The sequence below is a fragment of the Sceloporus occidentalis genome, unplaced genomic scaffold (genome assembly GCF_023333645.1).
Source record: "Sceloporus occidentalis isolate IW3139 unplaced genomic scaffold, rSceOcc1.0.p SCAF_1, whole genome shotgun sequence".
In the NCBI taxonomy this organism is placed as follows: Eukaryota; Metazoa; Chordata; class Lepidosauria; order Squamata; family Phrynosomatidae; genus Sceloporus; species Sceloporus occidentalis.
This window is the reverse complement of record NW_028316981.1, coordinates 197992332-198017776: the sequence shown is the minus strand read 5'-3', so window position 1 is coordinate 198017776 and position 25445 is coordinate 197992332. Positions and strand designations below refer to the sequence as shown.

At 40.8% G+C, this 25445-nt stretch overlaps 1 protein-coding gene across 2 annotated transcripts in view; it reads right to left on the bottom strand.

The window, feature by feature from the left end:
• Window positions 1–22284, bottom strand: part of LOC149323205 (ceramide glucosyltransferase) — a 38612-nt gene extending 16328 nt beyond the window's left edge. Inside the window, exons 1-2 of one of the 2 annotated variants that reach the window (XM_089488442.1) lie at window positions 21694–22284; window positions 1337–1478 (exon numbers count right to left, since the gene is read on the bottom strand). In XM_089488442.1, coding sequence (XP_089344568.1) covers window positions 1337–1478; window positions 21694–22220 — 669 coding nt within the window. In that variant the 5' untranslated portion in view covers window positions 22221–22284. The remainder of the gene's footprint in view (window positions 1–1336; window positions 1479–21693) is intronic. The other variant, XM_089488440.1, reaches the window with a different exon arrangement.
• Window positions 22285–25445: the final 3161 nt, after the last annotated feature.

The following is a 25445-nucleotide window of genomic DNA, read 5'->3' as shown; positions in this document are numbered from 1 at the left end:
ATGGGGGTCCTTCACCAGTGAATGTTGAGAATCCATTGTATTAGAAAGTTAGGGTCAAAACTTAATGAATTATACACAAGAACACATATAGATATATCTCTAGATATAGCTGCATAGATGAATACAGTGCGCGGGTGCGACTTGCACAGTTTTCAGCATACGCTGAAAGCCACGCCAGAAGAAGGTTCAGCGTGCCCCAGAAGGGGTAATGGTGCATGCACCTGCGGCGCACATGCTGTGACGTGCCACATACGCGCGATTCCCCTTATGAAGAGGGATCCAGAACGGATCCCCCACGTAAGGGAAGGGTCCACTGTACATAGATATATATTCATTAAATTCTGTTCCTGCCTTGTGTGGAGGGAGAGCTGTATAACTGTCTTCAAAGAAGTAGCTGTATTAGTCTCCTGCAGCATAAAAAAGAGGAAAGGAGGGGCAGAAGAAATGTGGCAGCACCTTTAAGTAACTGGTTTTTATTTTAGCATGAGCTTCTTCAGATAAAGTATTGAATACTATATCTGAAGAAGTGAATTTACATTTATGAAAGCTCAAGCTAAAAGAAAAAGGTTAGCTGCCACATTTCATTTTTTTCTCCCCCTCTTTAACCTTTAGATGTGTGACTGTAATTTAACATAATTCTCATTTTTTTAAAAAAATCAAGAGAAAAGAGCTTCCATCATAGTGGAACAAACATAGACCTAACATGGGATGCTGTATGAAAATGCCCATTGCCTGCTGAATAATGCAGTCCCGTCCCATCCAGATGTGCACCAAAACCTATTTTGTTTAATACTGCTTTTGATCAGTGACTACACTCGTCCCTCCACATTTGCGGCTTTGACTTTTGCAGATTTGATTATTCACGGATTTTATTAATATGTTTTATCTAGAAATACCTAGGTCCTCCAGTGCAACTCTATGGTCAACCTTAACCAAAAGTTGCACTGAAGGACCTAGAGATTCCTAGAGAGAACACTCCACTAGGCCTTTTTAACTCCTCCAACACAATTCTATGGTCAATGTCTGGTAGATGCTGACCACAGAATTGCATTGGAGGACCCAGAGATTCCTAGAGAGGTATTCTCTCAGGTAAAAAAACATAGTGTTTTTGTTATTTGAGATTCTTCCACATTCACTAGGGTCCTGTGCTCCTAACCCCAGCAAATATGAAGGAATGAATATAATATTAACCACACAATAGCTTGGGGGAAAACTCTATACACACATATCCTGAGATATCATTCACTACATATTGAACACCAGCAAACCTCAGAAGCGCAGCTTCAGTAAAGACAACCAAAACAAAAACAAACTCAAAGAGGATCTTGATACATACTTTTGGATAATCCAATTCAAAGAAGGTTTCCAAGTTGTTGATGAGGTTTGGATCAACACCTTTTAAGGGCTTCAGAAGTGAGACACCTGGTAGCTTGCTATATGGCTGTTTGTCCGTTGCTTTCTTGTTAAGGTGTAGATGCCTGAAAAAGAGATGTGACATTTAGGAAAACTAGAACTTGTTTTCAACATTTGAACATTTCTATGGAACTTTTCACTTATTCTTGACTTCATGTAGGCATATATTATAATTTCTTTCCTTTTATGTAAGGAGGGTGGAGGGAATGCAGGAACAAGAATAGGACACAGCACAATGGGTTCAAACTGCAGTAAAAGAGATTCCACTTTCACATTAGGAAGAACTTCATGGTAGTAAGAGCTGTTCAACAGTGGAATATGCTGCCTCAAAATATGATGGAGTCTCCTTCTGTGGAGGTTTTTAAATTGATGTTGGATGGCTGCTTTGATTATATATTCCTGCATGGCAGGGTGTTGGATTGGATGGCCCTTGAAGTCTCTCCCAATTCTACGATTCTATTAAGACTGATGTGGTACAGAGCTTTGATACCTTCATCCTGCCCTCCCATCTGATGTTTCTGATGAAACTGGGGAGCAAAGCAAAAGAATAAATATACAGTTTCTTTTCTCCACATCACCACTGAACCAGAGACCCTACAAGACTGCTCTCCAGTTTCAACTCATTAAGAACCAGGAACACTGAAACCTGAAACTTGTCCCTGATTTTCCATGAAGTGTACATTTTAAACTATTTAAAGAAGTCAAAGTGTATTCTTTCTACTTTTCTGAGTTAAGGACCAAACTTGCCACATTAAAAATTACTGCATTTAAGGCAGATATGGGTTCACTTCTGTGGTTTAGGGGACATTTTAGTGACGCTAGAACTTTACAAAATGCCAAGATGTGTACTAGTTTCCTTTTTGGCAAATCATGCCCCCAGGGGTTTCTGGGACTAAGTTAGGTTCTCTAAATATAATTTCATCCCACTAATGAAATAAGCCTTTTAAAACAGTGACCAGTTGGTCAATTTCAAAAGGAAAATATTTTCTGGACAAAAAAGTAACTGGGGCTCGTAATACTACAACGAGATGATTCTGAGAGTGCACTCTGTCTTTTGGGGGTCTAGGGTTTGGATAGGGCCCATGACTCTGAACATAAGTTCCATGTAGAGAGGTCAGTAAAGTTTCTAGAACAAGTACATGCATATTTTGGGAATTATTTTAAGTGAACTACTTGGCAGTTTCCAATTATATTGAATTATGTTGAATTTCCCTGAGAATGTGCCCTGTGATATTACTGAGATGCAAACCTAATGGCTTACAAAGTGCTTTTTTTCCTTCCAGCACTGCATAAACTGTTCACCATCTCCCCCCCCTTTTTTTTTTTCTTTGCAGGAAATTCAGAGACCATTCATTCATTCATTGACCATTCCATTTATGACAGCTATTTGGGATGTGAGGCTGTCTTACTGTCTTTGACAGCTTTGAACATGGTGAATACAAGCTTTGTACTAATAGCAAACCTGCAAACATTGCTACAAATACTTTTCTATTTTCCCCTTTTTATCCCTTTTTCATAAAACTTCCTAGTCAGCAGAGAAAAATGTATTTGTCACTAGCAGACAAGTGAGTGATCTTTTATTTTACCATAGATTTTAAGGTTCCGTTACCTCAGTATTTTTCACTACAGTAGTGAAATATTAGCCATCTGCTAGCATTGCCAATAAATACTTTTCAGTAACAATCAGGTGCAGCTGACTTTCTTACACATATCTGATATATTATACTTTTCCTGTTTCTACGCACTATGCTTTATTCAAACCAGTTTGCATAACATAGCTGCAGCAAATATCCAAGGAAAACTCCAATTCACTGCATTAACAAATAAAGTAGCTAAGGCCTGTTACAGACTACCAGAATAAAGCTGCTTCAGGTCTCTTTGGAGGTATGCTGTTTAAATGATGCATGCATCCTAAGAATCCAGAAGCTGCACCAAAGCTGCTCTCCAGTGCTTAGGAATGGAGTGTGTCTTTGGCACGACCTCCGGACTCTTAGGACCCATGCATCATTTAAATAGCATACCTCCAAAGAGACCCAAAGCAGCTTTATTTTGGCAGTCTGTAACAGGCCTAAGTTGTCATTAAGCACTTTTTTTCTTATTTACTGCCTACATTTAATTGCTCTTCATGAAGTGTAAAAAAGCCTGTAGTTTTTAACCAATGTTTTGGCTCAGAACTGTAGCTCAAAAACAATCAGTTACAGGGGGGAAAAAACTACAATATTGGTGAGTCAAAAGTAGGGTTCTTTTCTATATATATATATAGAGAGAGAGAGAGAGAGAGAGTTAACTTTTTTATTTAAGTACAGTACCATTTTGCTATTTTTTGAAAGCCAGAAGTGGGCATGCAGAAGAGAGCCTTCCTGGTTTCTGTTCCCAGGCTCTGGAAGTCCTTTCTTACTGAGCCAGCACTGACTCCTTCTGTAATGTTGATCCATTGACAAATAAAGACTTTTTAAAGAAAGTTTCAACAGACCATTTGGATTGACTGTTGATAAGAAGGGGGCTTTTAATAGAAGTGCCTTTACCTTTTTAATGTCTATGTTTTAAAATTGCTTTTAATTCTATTATTAGTTAAAATATAATTAAACTTTTTGTATGTTTTTATTGACATGAGCTTTTATTTTTATCTTGTTTAACTTCCGTAAGCCTTGAACCTCTGTGCTGGGTAAAAGATGGGACATAAAATCATAATCATCAGAATGACTGAAACAATAAATTGTGATGACTGAATGGTCCCCACTGAAAGTTTATAGAGCTGTTTTAAGCTGAAAGGTTCGGCCACTCAATGTATCATGACACATCTTAAGCGTTACTTCTCAGCAGATGGCATGGCATCAATAATCATATAATAGTTTTTAAGCATTGTACTTTTAATCAATCCCTCGCTGATAATTCAAATTTTCATGAAAAAGACAGAAAAAACTGAGGAGTTGGTTAACTGGATGATGACATGTATATGCTCTGTAAAAAAAAATGAACAAAGGGTAGAAAATCTAAGTTGAAGACCATGTGTAAGGGACAGTCTTAGAGTAGTAAACATTCATTACTTGGATCAGATGCTTTGGTTCCAACAGAAAGCCTACTGCATTTCTTGTTCACATAAAACTTGAACCATTACATTTGGGTGTGATCAACCAAGTAAAACTCAATGAGATTAAATATCCAAGTCACTATCCCACACCTACACAGGCATATTCAGAATATCTTAAATGCAGCATTCAAGTACTTGGCATCATTCCACACATTATGATAACCACAGTCCAAAGTTAAGTCACCTGTTGTTTATGCCTGGCAATACACTGTGTAAACTTTAGTAACCCCCTTATAAGCTAAATATACAGTGTTAGAAATATTGTCAACATCAGCAAATACCTCAAATGAGAATACTCCCATAAGGTAAATTAGCTTTTTGGAATACATGTCTACAAAACGTTCAGTTTCATACATTTTAATGTATAGTTCTGACTTGTTTCAGTCTCTTACAGTGGTTCAAATCTATAGTGTGCACTTTCTCTTGAGCCCTTGGTTTGCCATTATGTACAACAAACTACAGTTTATACTTGCTTTTATGTGAAACTCAATCTTTATTTCCCATTTTGTCTTGGAAAAAAACCAGTTTGCTAATTCAAACAAAATGCTAAACTACAGTTTGCTTCAAACTAGGAAGGGCATGGGAATGGCTAAGGGTTCCTCAAGACACATTCTCATAATTACAAACTACGATTTTAAATTTGAACAAGCCCTACATATATACTTATTTTCATGGCTGCAAAGTCAATCCAGCATGTTTGCTACCAGACTTCCTGATATGTTTCAACTCATCTTCAAAGAAGAGAAATATAAAATGCAGGGGACTGATCAAAAGACAATACAAACAAGAGAGAAGTTCTTTCATGTAAATTCCCATTTCATGCTACCCTTCCAGCAGTACTCCACATAACTAAATGGCTCCACATAACTAAACAGTATAAATCAGAATAATTTAGAAAGGCAACAACTGTGCTATGAAACCTGCTTATCATGCTTACATGGACAAAATGGGAAAATCCCAAACAATCCCAAATGGAAAAATAATCAAGCATACACCTTCTTATTGTATTTGTTTTCACGCAGTCAGATGGAAGAAGTTAGATGGTTATTACTTCTACTCCAGGTTTCACCCTAGACCACAAACTGAGCAACATGAAAAATTAGCATTCACTTAACACTTCACTTTACATCTTGAAAACAAAAGTGTGTTCTAACAAGAGAAAAATCACATTGGTCATGGTCAACAGTTTCTGTCTGGGTTTGGTAACCAATTATTTCTACTAGCTAGTAGAACTATACTAAGCATGGTCTCTGCACATACAAAATGACATTCCTCTTTCCGTAAGGCAAGTACAGCCTACGTTGCCCCCTCCCCCTCAAAATTAAGAACAAATAGCTTCTTTATCTTGTTTGATTATTTCCTAAACCTGCTTCCCAGAGTCTCTTAAACCTCCTTTTTGAAATTAGGAAGTAACTTCACATCCTAACACACGTTAAGTACAAAATTATATAAGCTCTTCCAAAAATATAGTCCTGCTTTTCACAGTTCTCAGTAAGTAGCTTTCTTAATTGTAACGCATACATTTTTTCCCCTTAAGCAGACCTTTGATTCAGTGCACCTAGAATCACAGAGCTGGATCCAGTCCAGTCCTCTGCTAAGCAAGAATAAACAATCAAAGTACTCCCGACAGATGTCCATCCAGCCTGTATTTAAAATCCTCCAGAGGAGGAGACTTCACCGCTCTCCAAGGTAGTGTGTTCCACTGTTGAACAGCTCTTATGATCAAGATGTTCTTCCAAATGTTGAGGTGGTATCTGAACCCACTGCTCGTGTCCCTCTCTGGAGCAGCAGAAAACAAGCTTGCTCTATCCTCAGTATGACATCCCTTCAAATATTTAAACATGGCTATCATGTCACTTCTTAACCTTCTTTACCTTCAAATACAGGAATGCATTTGTGTCAAGAATGGAATCTACGACAAATTTGTTTTCAATACTAGTAAGATTTCTTCCTTGAAGAAGAAATCTGCTAAACTTTTCTTCTCGACGGATAAGCTGAGTACTGTAATGCAACCATTTCACCAGACCCCCATCTCCTTTCTATGAATAAATAGCACACCATGAACAACATAGGAAGGTGTCTTATCCTAGGAAAGACAATTAGGCCATCTAGATCCAGGGTGGGCAAAGTGTGGCATGTGGGTTGCATGCAAACCCCCTGCCCAGGGCTGATTTTGTAAACCCAGGGGCATTTGCCACAAAATGCCCAAAACGAATGTCTAGGGGGTATGGAGGGCATTTCCAACACATCAGTAGACACCCCAGAGAGCACAAACTGAGATTTTACAGATTTTTTTATTGCCTCAAAATGCCTGGAAATGTCCTCTAGGGGCCCATGAAGTCTACAAATGCTACAATTTCTCCCCTACAAGGTTTTGGCAGTAAAAGCTTTTTTTCTTTTTCTTTTTCTTTTTCCTTCTTTTTTGTAGTGCCGGTGGCCCTCCAAACTCTCCTAGAGGGCTGCTAATACAGCTGCTAATCTCCCACAGTTGCTCACCAGCTAAACCAATTAAACATTCCTCTTGAGGATTTTTTTTCTCCTTCACAAAAACCTTTTACAGTCCTACATTGAGATGCCGTAAGATGGAGTTAAGAATTCCTCCATACAAAAACACATATTTCCTACTAACCTACTCTCTTAGTTTCCATGAGGTTAAGTAAGCCTAACTATGCACGAGATTGGGCTACAATCCTTACAATGAACATGGCATTGGACTGCATGCAGCCTTCCATGCCAAGGTGAAAGTCGGAGACTCACCAGGCACTTTAGTGGTTACTTTAACCAAAAACTGATCTTAGTACAATTGTTGTTGTGCACCTGAGTCATTTCCAATCCATAGGGATCCCAAGGCAAATCTATCACAGGGTTTCCTTGACAAGATTTGTTCAGAAGGGGTTTGGCTTTGCCTTCCTCTGAGGCTGAGAAAATGTGACTTTCTCAAGGTCACCCAGTGAGTTTCCATGGCTGAGGGAGAGGACTCCAACCCTAGTTTCCCACTGTCCTAGTCCAACACTCAAACCACTACCCCACACTGGCTCTCCTAACACAATTATAAGCCCGATTTCACAAATAACCAAAGGATATTCAAGGTCTTTACACTTTGGAATGAACTTCAAGCTGAACTGCACCAACACATTTTTAATGGCTTCTGGAGACAAGCATAGCAACTGCTTTACTAGGTATGTGAAATCTTAGGGTGAGGCTCTGGGAAAATTTGTCTTTTTAATGTTATTTTTGTTAAGGACAGTTTTAATACCATTTCTCTTTATTATGTTAGCATTAGTTATTTTACAAGATGACCAACAGATAGAGGAGCAGGATAAAATATGAATTGTGACCTCATGAACATCCTATTTTACTAGTAGGATGTAACGTGCTTCATTCACCCTGTACTGCAGAGTCCAAATTCTTAAACTTTAATTTTTAAAGATATACTCACAATGCAATAGTGTGATATGTGATAATATAATCAACAATGCAATGATGTAACAGTATTGAGCTAAGAAATGGATAGCCAGTATTATGGAAATGATCTAGAATCCTCATCTGGCTTAAATTTCTGATAGCATGTGATAGGGGCTATTGTAACACAGTTTCATTTTTAGTTCAAGATGTTGTGTTATTTGTGCAATGTGTTATAGGTTTAATAGAGTTGTTTTGGGGATAATGCATGTTTTATGTTTTAAAAGTTAATAAAATTATTAATGAAAAATTGAAAGTGCTTAACAGTATATGCCATACTTAACACAGCTTAAGAGTGTGTTCACTGTCAACCATTTTTTAATGCAAAGATCTACTAAAATGCATCTTCTTTAACATATACATTCAAATATGACGGGAAACTACACAAATATGAAGAATGAACACAGTACTCTGAGACATATTTTCCAATATTTATACTGTACATATGAGGACTTCTTTTAACACTGACTTCTGTCTCGGTCCTACAACTGTTGTTTATGTATTTGGTAAGTAAAGGACACACACAGTCACAATTTTCAAGGAAACATACATACTAGAAAGTTTGTCTAAAAATATCCACAAAGTGAAAATGTTTCCATGGGGTTAACAGCATTACGACAGCATTAATATGTTCCTCCAGCTACTACTACTAGGGAGCTTATCGCATGGACAAAAGCGGCCTCCAAAACGCACCTGGGACCCAGACTGTACTTGCCCAGCAGAATCAGCAGCGAGTTATGTGCAATAATTCCTGCCTGCATCCCGCAACTCAGCTGCACCGCATTGGGATGCAGTCAGGTTTTTTTATCCATGCAATAAGCTCCTGGCTCTTCCAATATTTAGCTGGATTTTCACTCTCACTCCCCCTGCTTTTAGTGTAATTGAAGCACTGATTTTCCAGAATGAAGCAGAAGTAGAAAGTAAAAACAAGGTATCATATTGTTCTTAATGAACTGGTGCATTATCCAGCAATGATCTTTCCCCATAGGGAAAAATCTTTTGTAACGTCTGCTCATTATACATCAATTCAGTAAAAGGTTCTCTGCAAAGCTAATTTGAAGTCCCTATTTGCAATTTTTACTCAAGATGAACAACCTCTCTAAACTTTACTGTGTTAGTTTGTCTCTAAAGGAAAGGTTTTAATTACAAATTTATACATAGATTAAATGTGCCAGAACAGAGGGCTACCATTCTTAGTTGCATGTACAACTATCTCCATTATTCCTTGATGCAGAACAGAAATAAAGACCTATGTACACAACCTATTAGAAAGTCTCTAGATCCAGCAGTAGCACCTTGAGTAATCTGCCATATCTTTCTGAGTTAACTCACAGTCCTTCGTCCATTTATTTCTTAGTGAGAAGTCCAACTTACCTGCCTTTGCAAGTGTTCTCATATTAGAAAAAAGGTACAGTCAAGCATGGACAAGTTTCAAATCTCCAAGGTACAATACAACATGTCAAAGAACCAAAAACCACAAAACATACTCAAACTAAAAGCATGCATTGAGTTTATGTACCTTGATTTGTATGGTTAGTTTGATTTTTTTAACTCTGATCCAGAAGAATATTCAGAGGGAGAGTGTAATTTCTTTACTACTGGCATTTCAAATTGCTTGCTTTCTAGTGTACTGCAGGTGCATTACGTATAAAACACAGGAGGTTATTTAAGTGAATATTTCTTCCATTGGGCTTAGGACAGTGATTGTCTTTCCTTATGCCTGTGATTCTCACAATTTGATGAAACCATGTTTTTGCAAGACATTTCCATGAAAAGAAACAGATTAGATGTTGGATTACACATCACAGCAAACTTCAGCATCAGATTAGAAAGGGTACACTGAACTCATTGCTTGCACAAACCAATTGCACAAGCTCCTTTCCTGTAAACTACAAAAAACAGTGCCAGCCAATTTATCCCTGGGGGGAGTGAGATCCCTAATCTAAGGCCCCATGAAAATGGTGATGACTAGAAGTAAGATTAAGCTCCATCATCATTTGAGTTTGAGTCTACAAAGAATTTGTGGGAGAGAACAGCAAACTTTTATGCCTTTCTGTTAATCTTGGCAGCCTTCTCTCATCTCTTCCCAGGGCGTATGTTTGTCTTTCTGGCTGAGCCTGCTATTCTGTCCTCCATGCTATTCATCCTTCAGCCATCACACCTCTCAGTTACCACCAGTTTTCCTCTTTCCCTTATTCTTCTTCTTTCTCCCCCCGCAATTGTTGTTGTATGCCTTCAAGTAAGTTCCAGCTTAGGGCAGCACTAAGGTGAACCTATCATGCCCAAGGTCACCCAATGGATTTGCAGGGCCAAGATAGGATTTGAACCTCTTCCATGTCTTCTCTCCACCTCCCTCTTGCACAGCCCTTAAAGGAGTGCAGTTAATGCTATTATTTATCTCTTCCTTTAGATGGGTAAGAAGGGAAATTTTTACTATTCCTAGTAAGTTAAAAAGATTTTCCAAACCTTTTGAAAGAGAAAACAATCTCACCACTGCAACTAGAGGCTTGTTTCAAGTTCCACAAGCAAGCAAATACTGTTGATCTCCCTGGTTACCAGCTGTATCTTTTTCACCAGCATCATTTCAAAAAGCAGAGGTTCAAGCTCCCCAACTAAAGTAAACCACCACTCCTTCCAAAAATATACCACTTCCTTCTATAGTAGTGACCATTCTCACTACTGTAATACCAATGGTATGCCTTCTGTATGAGGAACTCTCTCAGCTGAGTTCCATCAGTACAGCTAAACAGTTAAACATGACTAATGCTGACTGGTGCCCCACTCTGGCTTGGAATGAAGCAAGAGTAACATGATACAATAGTTCTCAGCATTTTGAATTTATGAGAGTACTATGCAACCCTCACTAGGAAGGAGGTAATCAAGTTGCCCTTGCTAGGAGACATTCAATCACACACTGGCCACAATTTGGGAATGGGGAAGTGGCATGCCACAATGGTGCTCTTCTGACTACCAAGTTTAGAACTTTATATAAATCCCTAAAGTTAAAAATCAGTTGGGGCATCACAAAATGAGATATCTCCAGGACTCCCTATCTTCTACTGCTCAGGTCCTGTAAATTCATGCCTGTGGCCTTAGTCCATCTAACACACCATCTACTTCCCTCCACCTTTCTTGGCACTATTGTCTTTTACAATGAGTCATGCCTTCTTCATGACATGGCTAAAGTATGACAACCTCAACTTTATCATCTTGGCTTCTAGGGGGATTTCAGGGTTGATCTGTTCTAGGACCCATCTGTTTGCCTTTTTGGCTGTCCACAGTATCCTCAGCACTCTTCTCCAGTACCACATTGCAAATGAATTGATTTTCCTCTGATCTGCTTTCCTCACTGTCCTGCTCTCACATCTGTACATGGTAGCAGGGAAAAGAATGGCTTGTACGAATCTAATGTTTGTGCTCAGTTGTATATCTTTACATTTTAGGATCTTTTCTAGTTCTTTCATAGCTGCCCTTCCCATTCTTCTTCTGGTCTCTTGAATGCAGCCCCCATTCTGATCAATGTTTGACCCAAGGTACATGAATTATTTTACTATTCCAATTTTCTCATTGTCTAGTTTGAATTTGTGTAGATCATCCTCACACACATAAATAGTTGGGACCCAGCTACCATCATGAACTATGATGTGACATTGCTGCTAATGGGGCAACAGGGACAAGGTATGTTCAATCACCTTTTTAAAAAGTCCTACATAAAGCAGTGTCCTTAATGGAGGAATACCTTGGTCTTTTCCAGAAACAGAGGACTTGTGGATATCAGATGGGAGATTATGGGTGGCTGGTGAGGAGAAATACAATCACACATTTTGGCAATCACATATTCCTTCCCTGCTTTCTTTTTGCAGACAAAGAAATACTGTTCTATTCTGACAGGCATTTGATGAGTAATAACATAAGACCCCTCTTATACAATGGCTTGGATATTGCTCATCACTGTGCTTGTATGTGTATGTCCATGTATGTGTGTTTTAATATATGCTTTAGCAGGTTTTAATTTTTTCTGATTGTTTAATTGTTGTATTTTGTGGATTTTTAATAATGTGTTTTAATCGTTGTAAGCTGCTTTGAGTCACAATCAGGGGGAAATGCGGGATATTAATGATGATGAAGATGATACCTTTCTACTGGTCCAGACTGGAGGGAATGTATGAAAAATGCAGTCCTTTTCCTGGAATAAAATTGAGAACAACAAACCTGCTTCACAGTCAGCAGAGAACCAGGCGTGAAAAAGCCCTTACAATTGGTTTTCTTAACTAAGGGGCTGGACAGATGAGAAGGAAGGGGCTCCTCTGGATCATTGCCAAGGCAGCCGCATGGGCTCAGCAACGATCTGTCCCAAAATGAAGCTGTGAAATGTAGCTCCCTTCCGCACCACTGCCAAGGTGCCATTAGTGCCCTGGAGCGATGTGGCGATGTCTCTTGTGTTGTGCCCCATTTGGACGCGGCACACAAGGTACGTTAGCAGCACATGTGGCGTGTAGACATGCACCCCCCGAAATGGCGCCGGGAGAGCGCAGAGCATGCGGACGCTTCGTTCTCCCAAGCCCTAATTTTGACCCAAAGCTGCTGCAAAGTGGCAGTCTGTACCGGGCCTTAGTTACCACTGGGGTTGGGCTGTGGGTGGACATTTACAGATTCCCTCCCAAACAATATGATTCTGATCTGGATCTTCTGGGCCAGCTATTTGCTGAAGAAAAATTAATCACAGGGCTCAGGTTTGGTTTGTCTCCCTTCAACACAACACTCAAAGGCTTAAGAACAAGTAGGAAGAAATAATCTGGAGATCATCAGGAAGAAGGTACTTGTCCTGCTGATCATTCATTTGGGTCTTTAAGTTCTCCCTGCCCTGGATCTATTTTATTAGGATGAGGAGGAAAAGATTAAACAAACTGTAGTAAAGATTTTAATTAGGATAGTGCTGTGGAGTGTTTTGAACACTATACAATGTGAAGTATTATAATTAATAAGTAGATTTAAAATGTTCTCTATTTTGAAGGGAATATCTAAACTAGAAATACACTGCAAATCATGCCGATGGGAGAAAAGATTCTTGCAAAATGTAGAAGGACTGAGAAGTTACAGAAGTACAGTGACACAGAACAGTTTCACTAATAAGGTAAGAGCTCTCTATAGAGGATTACAAGTGTATTAAGGATGAAACCATAATCAAAAGCAGGGTGGAACACACATTGGATCAGCAGATCTCTGGGTGAATCAATTTAAACCATGGCAAAATTAAATAAATAAATATAGATATGGAAGAACAAAAGGATGATTTAAATCAATAAAATTAAACTGAAATAAATCAGTTTCATCTATTTGAGGAGGTTGTGTGAGGATCTTGGGTCCTAAAAATTCCTTTGGATGCTGCATGAGGCTTAGAGATGACATTTTCTCCATCACCAATGAAGATAATAAGAAGAGTTCAAAAATCATCAATTCATCTCCATCCTATTGCTCAAAGGTAGAGAAAGGACACTGAAAAGAGTGAAGAACATGGACTATTTCTTACCTATTTAATCCAGCTCTTACAAAAGAAAGCTATAATGAGATTTTGAAATGAATATAAAAGGGTAAAAAAACCCTTCTTTTAGGAAACTTGGATTCATTTCTGTTGAAATTACTAATATATATATGGCATTTAAGAGCATGAAGGATGAAAAGGAAAAAGGGAAGTAAGGGAATCTAGATGCTCTAGAGAGACTAATATGTCTTTAACACTTTAGGCGATACCTTTAGAAGATATCAGGAATACACTAATTTTCAAGTAGCTAGATGAAAATGAAGAGATTACTAACAGCCAATAAGATGCACATGAAATTCTTGTACAAAAACTTGAGAAACGTACGCAAGAGTCTAATAGCTTTAAAAGATATAATATAGCTACTTTAAAAAACCTATATGAAGAGGTCAGTAGTTAATGCAAAACACAGCTGATTAGAGAGCAGAATCTAGGAATGCTAGGAAAGGTTCAATGCCCTCCAGTACAATTACCAGTAAACTTGTGAAGAAGTGCCAGTTTTTCAGAGAATACTTCATTAACTGTTAACTACAATTACAGAGGATATTTTATTAGTCTTCATTAAATGTTTTAAAGAAAATATTTAGTATTATCTTTTTAAAAACAACAACACACAACTCTAGAAATATTAGCAGACAGAATTATATGGGAGCCAAACATTATACCCAAAAAGGGGAGAGAAGCATCAAAACACACACATATTGGAAGCAAGGAATTAATGAACAGGTATAGCAGATCAATGATCTGGTCTCTTACCTTTAAATAAACACACTCCCAAATACACACAAAGACTACTGCTCTCTCCACAGAATTTTAAAGTAGCCGTAGAGGATCAGTACTGTGTAAGTACTAGGTAGGGCCAATTGACGTAGCTGCCATGCTAGATCTAGATAAACCCCAAAATTGCCATTAAAGAAGCAAAATAAAAGATGCTTGCAAGAGCAAAACTCATTATCCTTTAGCAGCAGAGGGTTTTTTTAACATATGAAACACATTTGGCTCTAGCAATGTGTAATCAGACGGTAATTTCACCTCATGTGAAAGCCAGACTCCTGAACATGGAAACATAGCCCTTGAGCTCTAGGGAATATGGAGGGTGCTTCTCTTTGAGTAGGTAAGAAATTATATGCATATACTCAGAGACATTATCTGAAATACAAAGAAAGCTCTGGGGTTTAAGGGCTATTGTAGCCAATGTGTAAGTTATGTGCAAGATGGACTAGATGGGCCTTTAATCTGATCTATCAGCACCTTTCTTCCTTTCTTAGGGAAAAAAGCTCCATTGCCAATTCTATGCTGAACCAGACAGAATTGTCCAAGAGTGATTTAAGGATTCTAGTGAACGACTGATGTCAACAATAGGATGACTGATCACAGTCAGTGTCTTCTTCAGTTCAGCTGTACAGAAAGGAAGCAATGATGTAAATAAGAGAATTTGTCACCTAACCTTGGATCCATTTGTGGAGCCTTCCCAAGTGTTCTCTTCCTCACCGCACATTCACTTATGATTTTCCTCTCAATTTCCAAAATGAAGACAGAAGTAGAATCCTATCCCCTTCTAAAAGGTCAGGCATACTGTACAGTGAAGTCTTAAAAAGTTAGCCTCTTATATTCTCTCTCTCTCTCTCTGGCTTTACTTCACAAACAAAGATTCAGGAAGGACTCATCCCGCGCATTTCTACAAGCGCGTTGATGACTAAAAAGGCCAATCCGAGATAAACAAGTCCGGTTGCAGAAAGCACAGCAGAAAGTCTCTTGGGTGATGTTTCTTATACTACAGCAACCCATAAAATACAAGACGACAGAAAAAAGAAGTAGTACAATCAGTGCACAACAATACTGTGGATGACAGACACCTAAGATCTACTTTTACTATCAGAGAGAGCTCCAGAAAGCAAGACACAAGCACTGAGGTTTGCTTACCAGAGTCCTGTCTCCTTTTGTCTTTGGCTTTTTGTTCATGAGAAAAAGTAGCCAGCCTCTCTAAGCCTGCCTATTGTGTGAAAAAGAGAGGTTGGACAGATGTAAACACTCATTTTTGTTCCTATTATTAGGATGGAAAATGAAGGTAAGCACTAGCAGTTGACACAATGCATTTGAACTATGTTTAGGATAAGTACCTATCCAAGAGATGCTTTTGAACATTACCCACCATAACAGGGGGCTAGCACACATGCAGCATGCAACTTTCAGGAAAAGGATGGTGGAGAAGGATTCTCCAGCTGCTTCCCTGACATTGATGGAAGTGTCACATGCCCATCTACTCCCTCTAGAGTTAGGGCCCAAGCAGACAGGCCAAAATAAAGCTGCTTCGGGTCACTTTGGAGGTATGCTGTTTAAATGATGCATGCGTCCTAAGAGGCCAAAAGCCATGCTTCAATTCTAAGGACCAGAGCACAGCTTTGGTGCAGCTTCTGGCTTCTTAAGATGCGTGTGTCATTTAAACAGCATACCTCCAAAGCAGCTTTATTCTGGCCTGTCTGTTCGCGCCCTACGTCTCTGTCTCAAACAAAACTTAAGAAGTTAGAAAAGCTGACCACTCCACGGCTCATTTTTTTCTTGAAATAGCAGTGCAAGTCATGAGAGATTGTATACTTGTTTGCAAGAGAAAACTCTTACTAGCCAAGCTGACCAAGTTCGTGCTTACAATACACATGGCATTGGACTGAATGCATTCTTACATGATGAAAGTCAGTCTCCCACCAGTAGCACCTTAGTAACTACTTTCATCAAAGACTGACCTTAGCACAACTGTTGTTGTTGTGTGCCTTCAAATCATTCAAACTTATGGCAACCCTAAGGTGAACTTGTCAATTTTATTCATAAGGGGTTTGCCTTTGCCTCCCTTTGAGGCTGAGAGAGAATGACTAGCCCAAGGTCATCCAATGGGTTTCCCTGGCTGAGCAGAGATTCGAACCCTGAACTTATACATAAAAGCTTTGTTAGAGATTTTCTAGGATGCTTTAAAAGCAATATCAGAGATTAATAACTAATAAAAAATTAGAAACATTAGAGTTCCTATTATTAAAGTGTTACACTGAAGCACTGGATGAACCACAGAACTGGAAATACATTCTGGGTGGAGAAATCTTATTTATGCCACGAAGTACTGCTTCTAGATATCTGAAACTATGGCAGATAATTTAAACAATGAAAGGTTCTTTAATTTACCACAAAGAAATACACAAAATGTAATTCTCAATGAATTCTGGATGAAATGGGTTTTTTCTTCCAATGTGCAGTGTATGTTTTACTAGGATCTACCAATTTTCTTGGGCCTTTTCAGACTACACAATCAGCCAGGAATCTTCAGAAACCAAAACAGAAATAAAAAGGCCCATGTTCAGATGACATAACAAACCATGGAATAAAGTTTTATGGTTTGTTTAGCTGCTCTGTTGCCATGTGGCTTGTGCTGCAGTTCCTGCATCCCCCTGAGATGTCATCAGAACCAGGATTCAGTTTTACATCTCTTAACTGCCGCTTAAATGCTAGCAAGGCTGAGCTTGGGAAACCCATATAAATTCAAATAATAATCTGATAGTATTGGTCAACGTCTCCTTAAAAAGCATATGAAGTGTTATCATTGTCCATGTTTCTTTTGGCCTGTATACAGTCATCCATTATTTTGCCATCATCAGTTGTCCCCACAAGGTTGAAGAGAACAGCAACTTTTACAGAGTTGCAAAAACCATTTTTATGAACAGCTATACATCATCTAGCAACCATCCCTTACTTTCTCAAAATGAAAAGCCACTACGTAAAAGACTACAATTTTCAGCAATGTACCTCTAGGGGGAAGGGCCTCTTTTCATGAGGCCATTTTTTCTGTTTACAATCAGACCCTACTAAGCTATTTTTCCTCCCACAAGAGAAACGATACAGAGATTTCTATCTTTCTCCTACTGCAGAGAAGCTGCTCTGGGCAATTCTGAGCAGAAAAACAGCCTGAAGGGAAAGGATTAAGTAAACCTCCTCCTCCTCCTCCTCCTCCACCCAGCACTATTCTGGCCCAGATTGTAACCTATGGCAACTGCTTTTCATTTTAAAAGGAGAGGAATACTTCAGGTGAAACCTATGGGATCAGCTCCACACTTGATTTATATCCTGTCTTTCTCCCAATATGAACCCACTTATTCCCATGAATTGTTAGTTGAGCAGCTCAGACATCACTGATCACCTGTCTGGTGAGGAGGCCAAAAATGGAGCCTGTCTCTAGGGATGCACAGAGAAACAGCTTTCTATCTCACTTTTTGTTTAGCTTCCCAAATCACTATTGGCAAATGTGTTTATAATGCCATGTGTGAACCTATAACACGCTCTTTTTTAACCAATACATATTATTCTGGAAGTTTCAAATATTAAAGATCTTGACATGTTTCAGATCTCATGAATCCTCATTATTGACTATGCTGTCTAGGTCTGATGCGATCTGCAGTTCAGCTACATCACGAAAGACCCAGCTGTCCACCTCTGAATTAACAGGACCCCAAAGAAGTGTCACTTTTAAATGTGGGATCTGATCCATAGATAATCCAACTGTAAAAAAAAAGAATCTGTGTCGCATCATAATGGCAAATTTCTACTTTACCCAGTCTATGGAAAAACGTGAAAAATATTTTCAATCAGTCCAAGAAGTCAGCTTCATCATTCCCCATTACTGCACACTTACTTTACATTACTATCCTCTGTGAGAACAACATTTTGATTCATTATACGGTACAAAGCTCTTAGGCTATTAAGGGAGAAATCTACTTTCTATCTACAGAGCACCATGCTACAAATTATCATAAGGCAATTCAGGTTACGTATTAGATACAGTTTCTGTTACGCAGAACCTGACTGTAAGAATTATTACCATGTCCTGAAACATTGTAATCATGTTTCTTCCTCAGGGGCTTATGAAAAACATAGCAGGAGTGCTTGGGTTTAGCTTTTAATGCCACAGTGAAGTCGTTGGCAGCATCTTAAACATTTACTGAAAGAATATAACGTATAGTTAGTGCAGATACTCAGTTGGAAAGAGTGCTTGCTTGCATGCATGCATGCATATATATGTGTGTGTGTGTCATATGCTTATTATTCTGCTGTGCACAAACTGCTTCGTCTACTTACTGCTACATAATGTTCAATGAAACATCAACCTTGCCCCTGTACTATAACAGAGTGCAGGGAAATGTCTAATTAACAATTTGTAAGCCACTCTGATAGCCTTTTGGCTGAAGAGCAGGGTATACATTATTATTATTATTATTATTATTATTATTATTATTACCACTTGTTCAATGGATGTCATGACTTTCTGAATCACTTTTCTATAGCAGCAAAAAGACCTTGGGCACATCTTCCATGATCTCACAATGTTTGAGAGTTACTTTTTGCTGGAGTGGAGTAATGCACATTGCTGTGCAACATGTATTCAACAGCAACAATTCCTTCCAAATGTCACTTTATAATTTAGTCACCGGCAAAGCTATTCTGTAGCGTCCTATTAGGATTGTGCAGCCAATATCCAGCTGTGTTTCGCAGCTTTTCACCATGCAAGAAATTCTAGACTGGAGTTATTTATTCCATAGGTTATAACATTGAAAAGTGTGATGCTCTGCCCTTATGTCTTGAAGATTCATGGGAAAACTGGGTGTTGTAATAGAATTAAGTGCCACAGTAAAGTTATTAAGACTTGTAAATAATGGTCCAGCATTCTAGATAGTTAATGGCTTTTTGAACCGGTATTATTTTAAAATTAAAGTGCATCACTGCATCACCTTGGTATTATTAACACAGGCATATGTTCAGCCATAGAACTAAAAATAATAATTTCAATACAATGCAATACAATGCTCCAAAAACCTACACACAAGAAGTGTAGGAACACTGAATTTTCCTCAAACTTTTTGTGTTACCCACAAAGCTACCTGTAGTAAGCAATAAAAGGCAAGGAAGCTAGTATCAGGTTCATGAGAAAAAGTAATTATTCTCTCAGTATTTTCCTTGTATACTTCTTCCTTCCCTAAGTACTATATAAATATACCATGGAAACACCCTATAATTCATTAATCACCACTTATCTGAAAGAAAAATAATAATAAAAATACCTTAGCTAAAGAACGTCCAGTGAGTTTTTCTCTCTCTAAAGCATTTCATTAAAGAAGATTCCAGCACACATTTGTTTTCCTTTCCTGTACAACACAGCTATGTTTACACAATCTTATTGGTGACAAACCTAGTGCAATGCAAATGCAAAAACAAACCTATGCAATGCTGTCTCTTTAAATCATGTGTTCTGCACCGCATTTTGTTTTTATATCCTGAAGGAAGCACAACAGGCCAATCTGTGTCACTAGAAACCCCTTTAAAAGCAACTATGCCAAACCTGTTAAAGACTAAGACACACACTTAAAACATTGCGGCTGTATTAAAATAAGAAGTGAGGAGCATACACTGTTGTGATAGTGACACCAGATTGAGAAAATGCCATAAACAAGTTGTCATGTACAGTGTATACTGCAAAGAAATTGGGGGACATGGCCATGTTCACCATGCTAATCTCTTTAGCAGGAAAAAAAAACCCACCAAAAATATAACACATATAAAGAAAACATTGCTTAATGCTGTGTGTATAACTATGTGTGTTATGGCTGAGACGGAGTATTGGTCATGTATCTTAAAGAGAGCTGAAGCCATTCTGTAGTTATTGGCTGGAAGCATACAAGTAACACAGGTGTATGAGGAGTCAACATGATTTTGCAACACAATCAACCGATGATTCATAAACAATCCATGCCTTAGATATATGATCAGGTTCATAATCTCTAGGTACATACGTGCCACCGCTGTTCCTTGGACACGGTATCCGAGGCTGCATCCACACTGCAGAAATAATCTGGTTTGACCCCACTTTAACTGCCAGGGCATAATGCTATGGAATCTGCTATGGAACCATAGGTGCCACGACAAACTACAATTCCCAGAATTCCATAGCACTGCGCTGTGGCAGTTAAAGTGGGGCCAAACTGGATTATTTCTGCAGTGTGGCATCAGTAGTACAGTCCTGAAAACCGTCACAAGGAAGGGATTCAAAAACATGAGGTCCATTGCAACGAAGGTATGAGCTGGGAAACACATTGGAAGAGAAGGGAATGGTGACTGTTCTCAGCTATATTTGACCTACCAATGGATGTGTGTGTTTGCCTTTCTCTGTCACCCTGAACAGTCACTGAGTAAATCAAAGGGGAGAGGGAGCCCATGGACACACACACACCACACAAAGCCCAGGAACAGGTTCACTGGGGCACATACAAACGAAAGGTGGCTGAGGGAGGGCTGTGTCCCTCTGAGAACCAGCCATTCTCTGGTATGAGAGGAATAAAGGGTTGTGGGGAGGGAGAGAGGAAGATACATACAAGACTAGGGAGGTTTGCGTGGGGGTGTCTAGAGCCAGCATTTGGGCTCTGGGATGGATAGAAGCAAGGCAGGTGCCTCACCTATGGAAACCCAAGGAGGGCTGCCAGAAAGGGAGAGGGGCATCTCCAGGGGAGGGAGGGAGGGAGGGAGGGAGGGAGGGAGGGGAAGGCAGAAGAATCAGAGTTGGAAGAGACCACAAGGGCCATCCAGTCCAACCCCATTCTGCCATGCAGGAACTCTCACTCAAAGCATCCCCAAAAGATGGCCATCCAGCCTCTGTTTGAAGACCTCCAAGGAAGGAGACTCCGCTCTGTGGAACAGCCCTTACAGTCAGGAGGTAGAATCTCTTTTCCTATAGCTTGCACCCATTGCTCCATATTCTATTCTAAACAAGCTCGCTCCCTCCTCAATGTGCCCCCCCTTCAAATATTTAAACAGGGCTATCATTATCACCTCTTTAACCATCTCTTCTTCAGACTAAACATCCCCAGCTCCCTAATGTGTTATACACACACACACTGTGTATGTATGCATTTATATATGTATATATATATATACACACACACATAGCGTTTGAGTTCTCTGGCGATGCCAGTCACACAGATGAATAAACTCTTCTAGAACATGGTACCAGTGTCTGGTGGACCATCTCCCTGAGTCTCTCTCTCCTCTCACAGCTCTTTATGGCTTCCAGAGCCCCTTCACTGCTCTTCCAGGTGAGGCCTGACCAGACGCCGTGTCTCCTTCTCTCTCTCTCTCTGAGCATCCCGGAGGCCTGACTTACGTGTAGACGATGGACATGAAGTGCATGAGCCAGAGGACCAGGAAGAGGACGAGCCCGAAGACGGCGAGCCCCTCCAGGGCCAGATCCAGCACCGCCATCCCCGCCGGAAGTAAGATGGGAAGGAAGGGGCGCAGAGGAGGGGGCGCGCCTCCACAGAGAGAGACACGGAGAAAGAGCAGGGATCCGGGAGGCCCCTCCCCTGGCTCTCGCGTATCCTCCACTGGCAACACACGCAGCGCACGGGCGCCTTCCCTCTCGACCCCGCTCTCCCTTCTCCTTCGCCTGCTGCTTAGTCCTCTGCCACCCCGCTCTAGCCGCCGCAGCCGCTCGGTCCCAGCTCCTCCCCTCAATGCCGAGCCCCAACTGACTCGCCTCGCGCTGACAAGACAGCCAGGCCCCGCCCCCTTTTGGGGGGAACCAATTCCCCGCCCTCGCCGCCTCACAGGCCACGCCTTAACTTTAGCCCCCTTCTTTCTCTTCAGGACCACAGCGCAAGGCCACGCCCCCTCTTTACAGGCAGCGTCCATCTCCCTCAAGCCACGCCCTACTTTAACCCCGTCTTTCTCTTTCACCGCAAAGCCACGCCCTTTTTACAGCCCCTGAAGCCACGCCTCATTTACACCTTCTCTCCAAGACCCCGCCCCCTTCCTAAAGGCAGCGTCCCACCACCCTCAGCCCCTGAAGCCACGCCTTGTTTTTCTCCCCATCTCCTTGCCTTCTCTTTCTATGCCCCTTTTGGCCACGCCCCATTTTGGCCACGCCTTTCCCCTTCTTTCGCCTTTTCTCGCTGACAGGCCACGCCCCCTTCCCCTCTCGCCTCTGAAGCAGTTCTTTATTCCTCCCCTCATTCATCTTCTCTCAGTCTCCCAGCCAGGCTCCGCCCCCTTTTAGCGCCCGCCTCCTATGGCAGCCTCTGAAACCACGCATTACTCCCCCGCCCTTCCTCTTATCTTTTTCCCTATCTCCTTTCCAGGCCACGCCCCCTTTAGGCGGCCGCCACTAAAACCATGCCTTATTTCTCCTCCTTTTCATGTCACAGGCCCCGCCCCTTTGGGAATTGACCTGCCCCTCCCTCAACCACCCCTAAAGCCTCGCCTTATTTCCCCCTCCTTCTTTTCATGCCCCCAGGCCCCGCCCCCTTTGGGGTATTGGCGTGCCCCTCCCCCAACCGCCTCAGAAGCCACGCCTTATTTTCTCCCCCTCTTTTCTTTTTCTCCATCTGTTCCGTTAGACCCCGCCTCTTCTTTTCTTTCTATCCCCCTCTCCCTCTTGACGTCGACGTGGTCCTCTGTGGGAACGTCAGGGCGCAGAGGGGAGGGAGCGTAGGAGGAGGAGGTGGGCAGAGGGCAGTGTGTGAGGGAGTGAGTCACCGTGGGCTGGAAAGGCAGGGGCGATGACGTCACTGGTAAATCGAAACAGCGGGGAGGTCACGCGGCAAGCCGTTGGTCCCCTCAGGGAGGAAGAGAAGCCCCTCAGGTCACAAAGGAGCAGCAGAGAGTGCTCTAGTCAGCACAGAAGGAAATGTACACAACACCATGCTACACTGCCCCCTCAAAAAACAAACAACTCCCCCAATAAATATAATAATAATGATAATGATGATGATGGCCCAAACTTCTCACAGTCTTCACAAGTGAAACACCACAACTGCAACACATACTCTCCAGTAACACAAACTGACTCCACAGTGTAGTGCTAGCCACCACCTCTATGGCAAACAAACAAGCCTGACAGGACAAAACAGGTCCAAAACACACTACAGAAATAACCCATTTTGAGACCGCTTTAACTACCCTGGCTCAATGCCAGGGAATTCTGGGAACTGTACTTTTGTGAGACATTTAGCCTTCTCTGTCAGAATTCTGGTGCCACAGTTAACTACAATTCCCAGGATTCCCTAGCACTAAGCCAGGGCAGTTAAAGTGCTCTCAAACTGGATTGTTTCTGCACTGTGTTTTGGACCATACCTATCCATTCCTTCTGCTCACTTTAATCATGGCCCAGGCCAAAGCACATTCATGCTCAAGGATGTGACAAACTGGATAGGGATAGCCTGGCACTGGAACAATGGAACAGATCTTTTAAAATAGGTGTAAGATATTTATTAACATAGTACACTTCTGTGGAGAAAGTAACAAAGGAATTGAAGCAACAGTCAAGTGTGAATTGATCCATTTGTTGCATTATTGAGGAAGGAATTTTACACTGAGGAATCAAGACTGTAAGATTGTAATATGTGTGATGATGGATGGCATGGTTCTGGCAGTTACAAATCTGGGTCTCACCAACGAAACCACACTACACTGTTATAGCACTGCTATTCCACTTTAACTGCTCTGGCTGCCTCCTGTTGCATTCTGGGGTTTGTAGTTTAAGGAGGGGCATTTAGAATCCTCAGCCAGAGAGCTCTTAGGCCTCACTGAACTACAAACACCAGAATGGAACAGGAGGCAGCCAGAGCAGTTAAAGTGGAATAGCAGCACTATAGGAGTGTAGTGTGGTAATATGATATAGGCTGATTTAAAATAGGATAGTACTTGGATTGCAGACTGCCAATAAACACCTGGTGCTATGGGCTATATTTCAAGGAAAGAACTGGTGAAGCCACCTCTGAGTATTCCTTTCCTAAGAAAATCCTATGAAATTAATGGATCGCCCTAAATTAATACGCAACTTGAAGACACATACATGCAAGATAGGCAGGAATCCCCTAAAATATAAGAAGCCATTTGCTAAGGTTTTTAATTCTATTAAGCTGTATAAAATGTCACACTTCCATAGCATTATACAGCGGACCCTTGTTATATGCTGGGGTTTGGTTCCAAGATCCCCCGTGTTTAACAAAATCCGTGGATGCTCAAGTCCCATTAAATATAATGACATAGCAAAATGGTGTCCCTTATAAAAATGGAAAATCAAGGTTTGAGATTTGAAATGTATACTTTTTTTGAACATTTTCAAACAGAGGATGCTTGAATCCATGTATAAAAAAATCTGTGTATAAGAAGGGCCGACTAAACAGCAATACATCTCCCCATATTTTCTTGCATTTTTAGAAGATAATGTAATCATCATTGCAATCATAACCATCAAAATTATTTATTTACCCTCCTCTCCCAATGGATCAAGGCAGGAAACAACAGCAAATAAACAATGCACAACATGAATCAAAACACATTAACTAAAACATGCAACAGTTCAAAATGACAAATAAGACGTATGCATTCTAAAACATTTAAAATTCATCCTTTAAAATCCACAATTTAAAAATCATCTGGATAGACTTGCTGCAAGAGACTGGCCTTTAATGCTCTTTTATACTCAGACAGCATAATCAGCTGTTGAATCTCTTCTGGCAAGTCATTCCATAGTCTTGGGACGGCTGGAGAAAAAGTCCTCTGGCTGTTGGCAACCTAGTCCTTGTTTACTGGAGTAAATGTCCACCAAAGGGCCTGAGTGTACAGGGCAGATTATACGGGAGGAGGAAATCCTGAAGGTAACCTGGACCCAAACCATGTACGGCAGGGTAGGCAACCTTTTTGAGCCGGCAGCCGGGTTGCTGTCCCTCAGACAACTGGGAGGCCAAGCTCAAAATGGCGCAGAAGCTGTGGCGGGGACAGCAATCGGCGGCAGGACCGGGCTGGGGCCGGTCCCAAGGCCTCACCGGGCCAGATCCGGCCCGCAAGCCATAGGTTGCCGACCCCTGATGTACGGCCTGAAGGCAGTAACTAACACTTTGTACCTGGACCGGA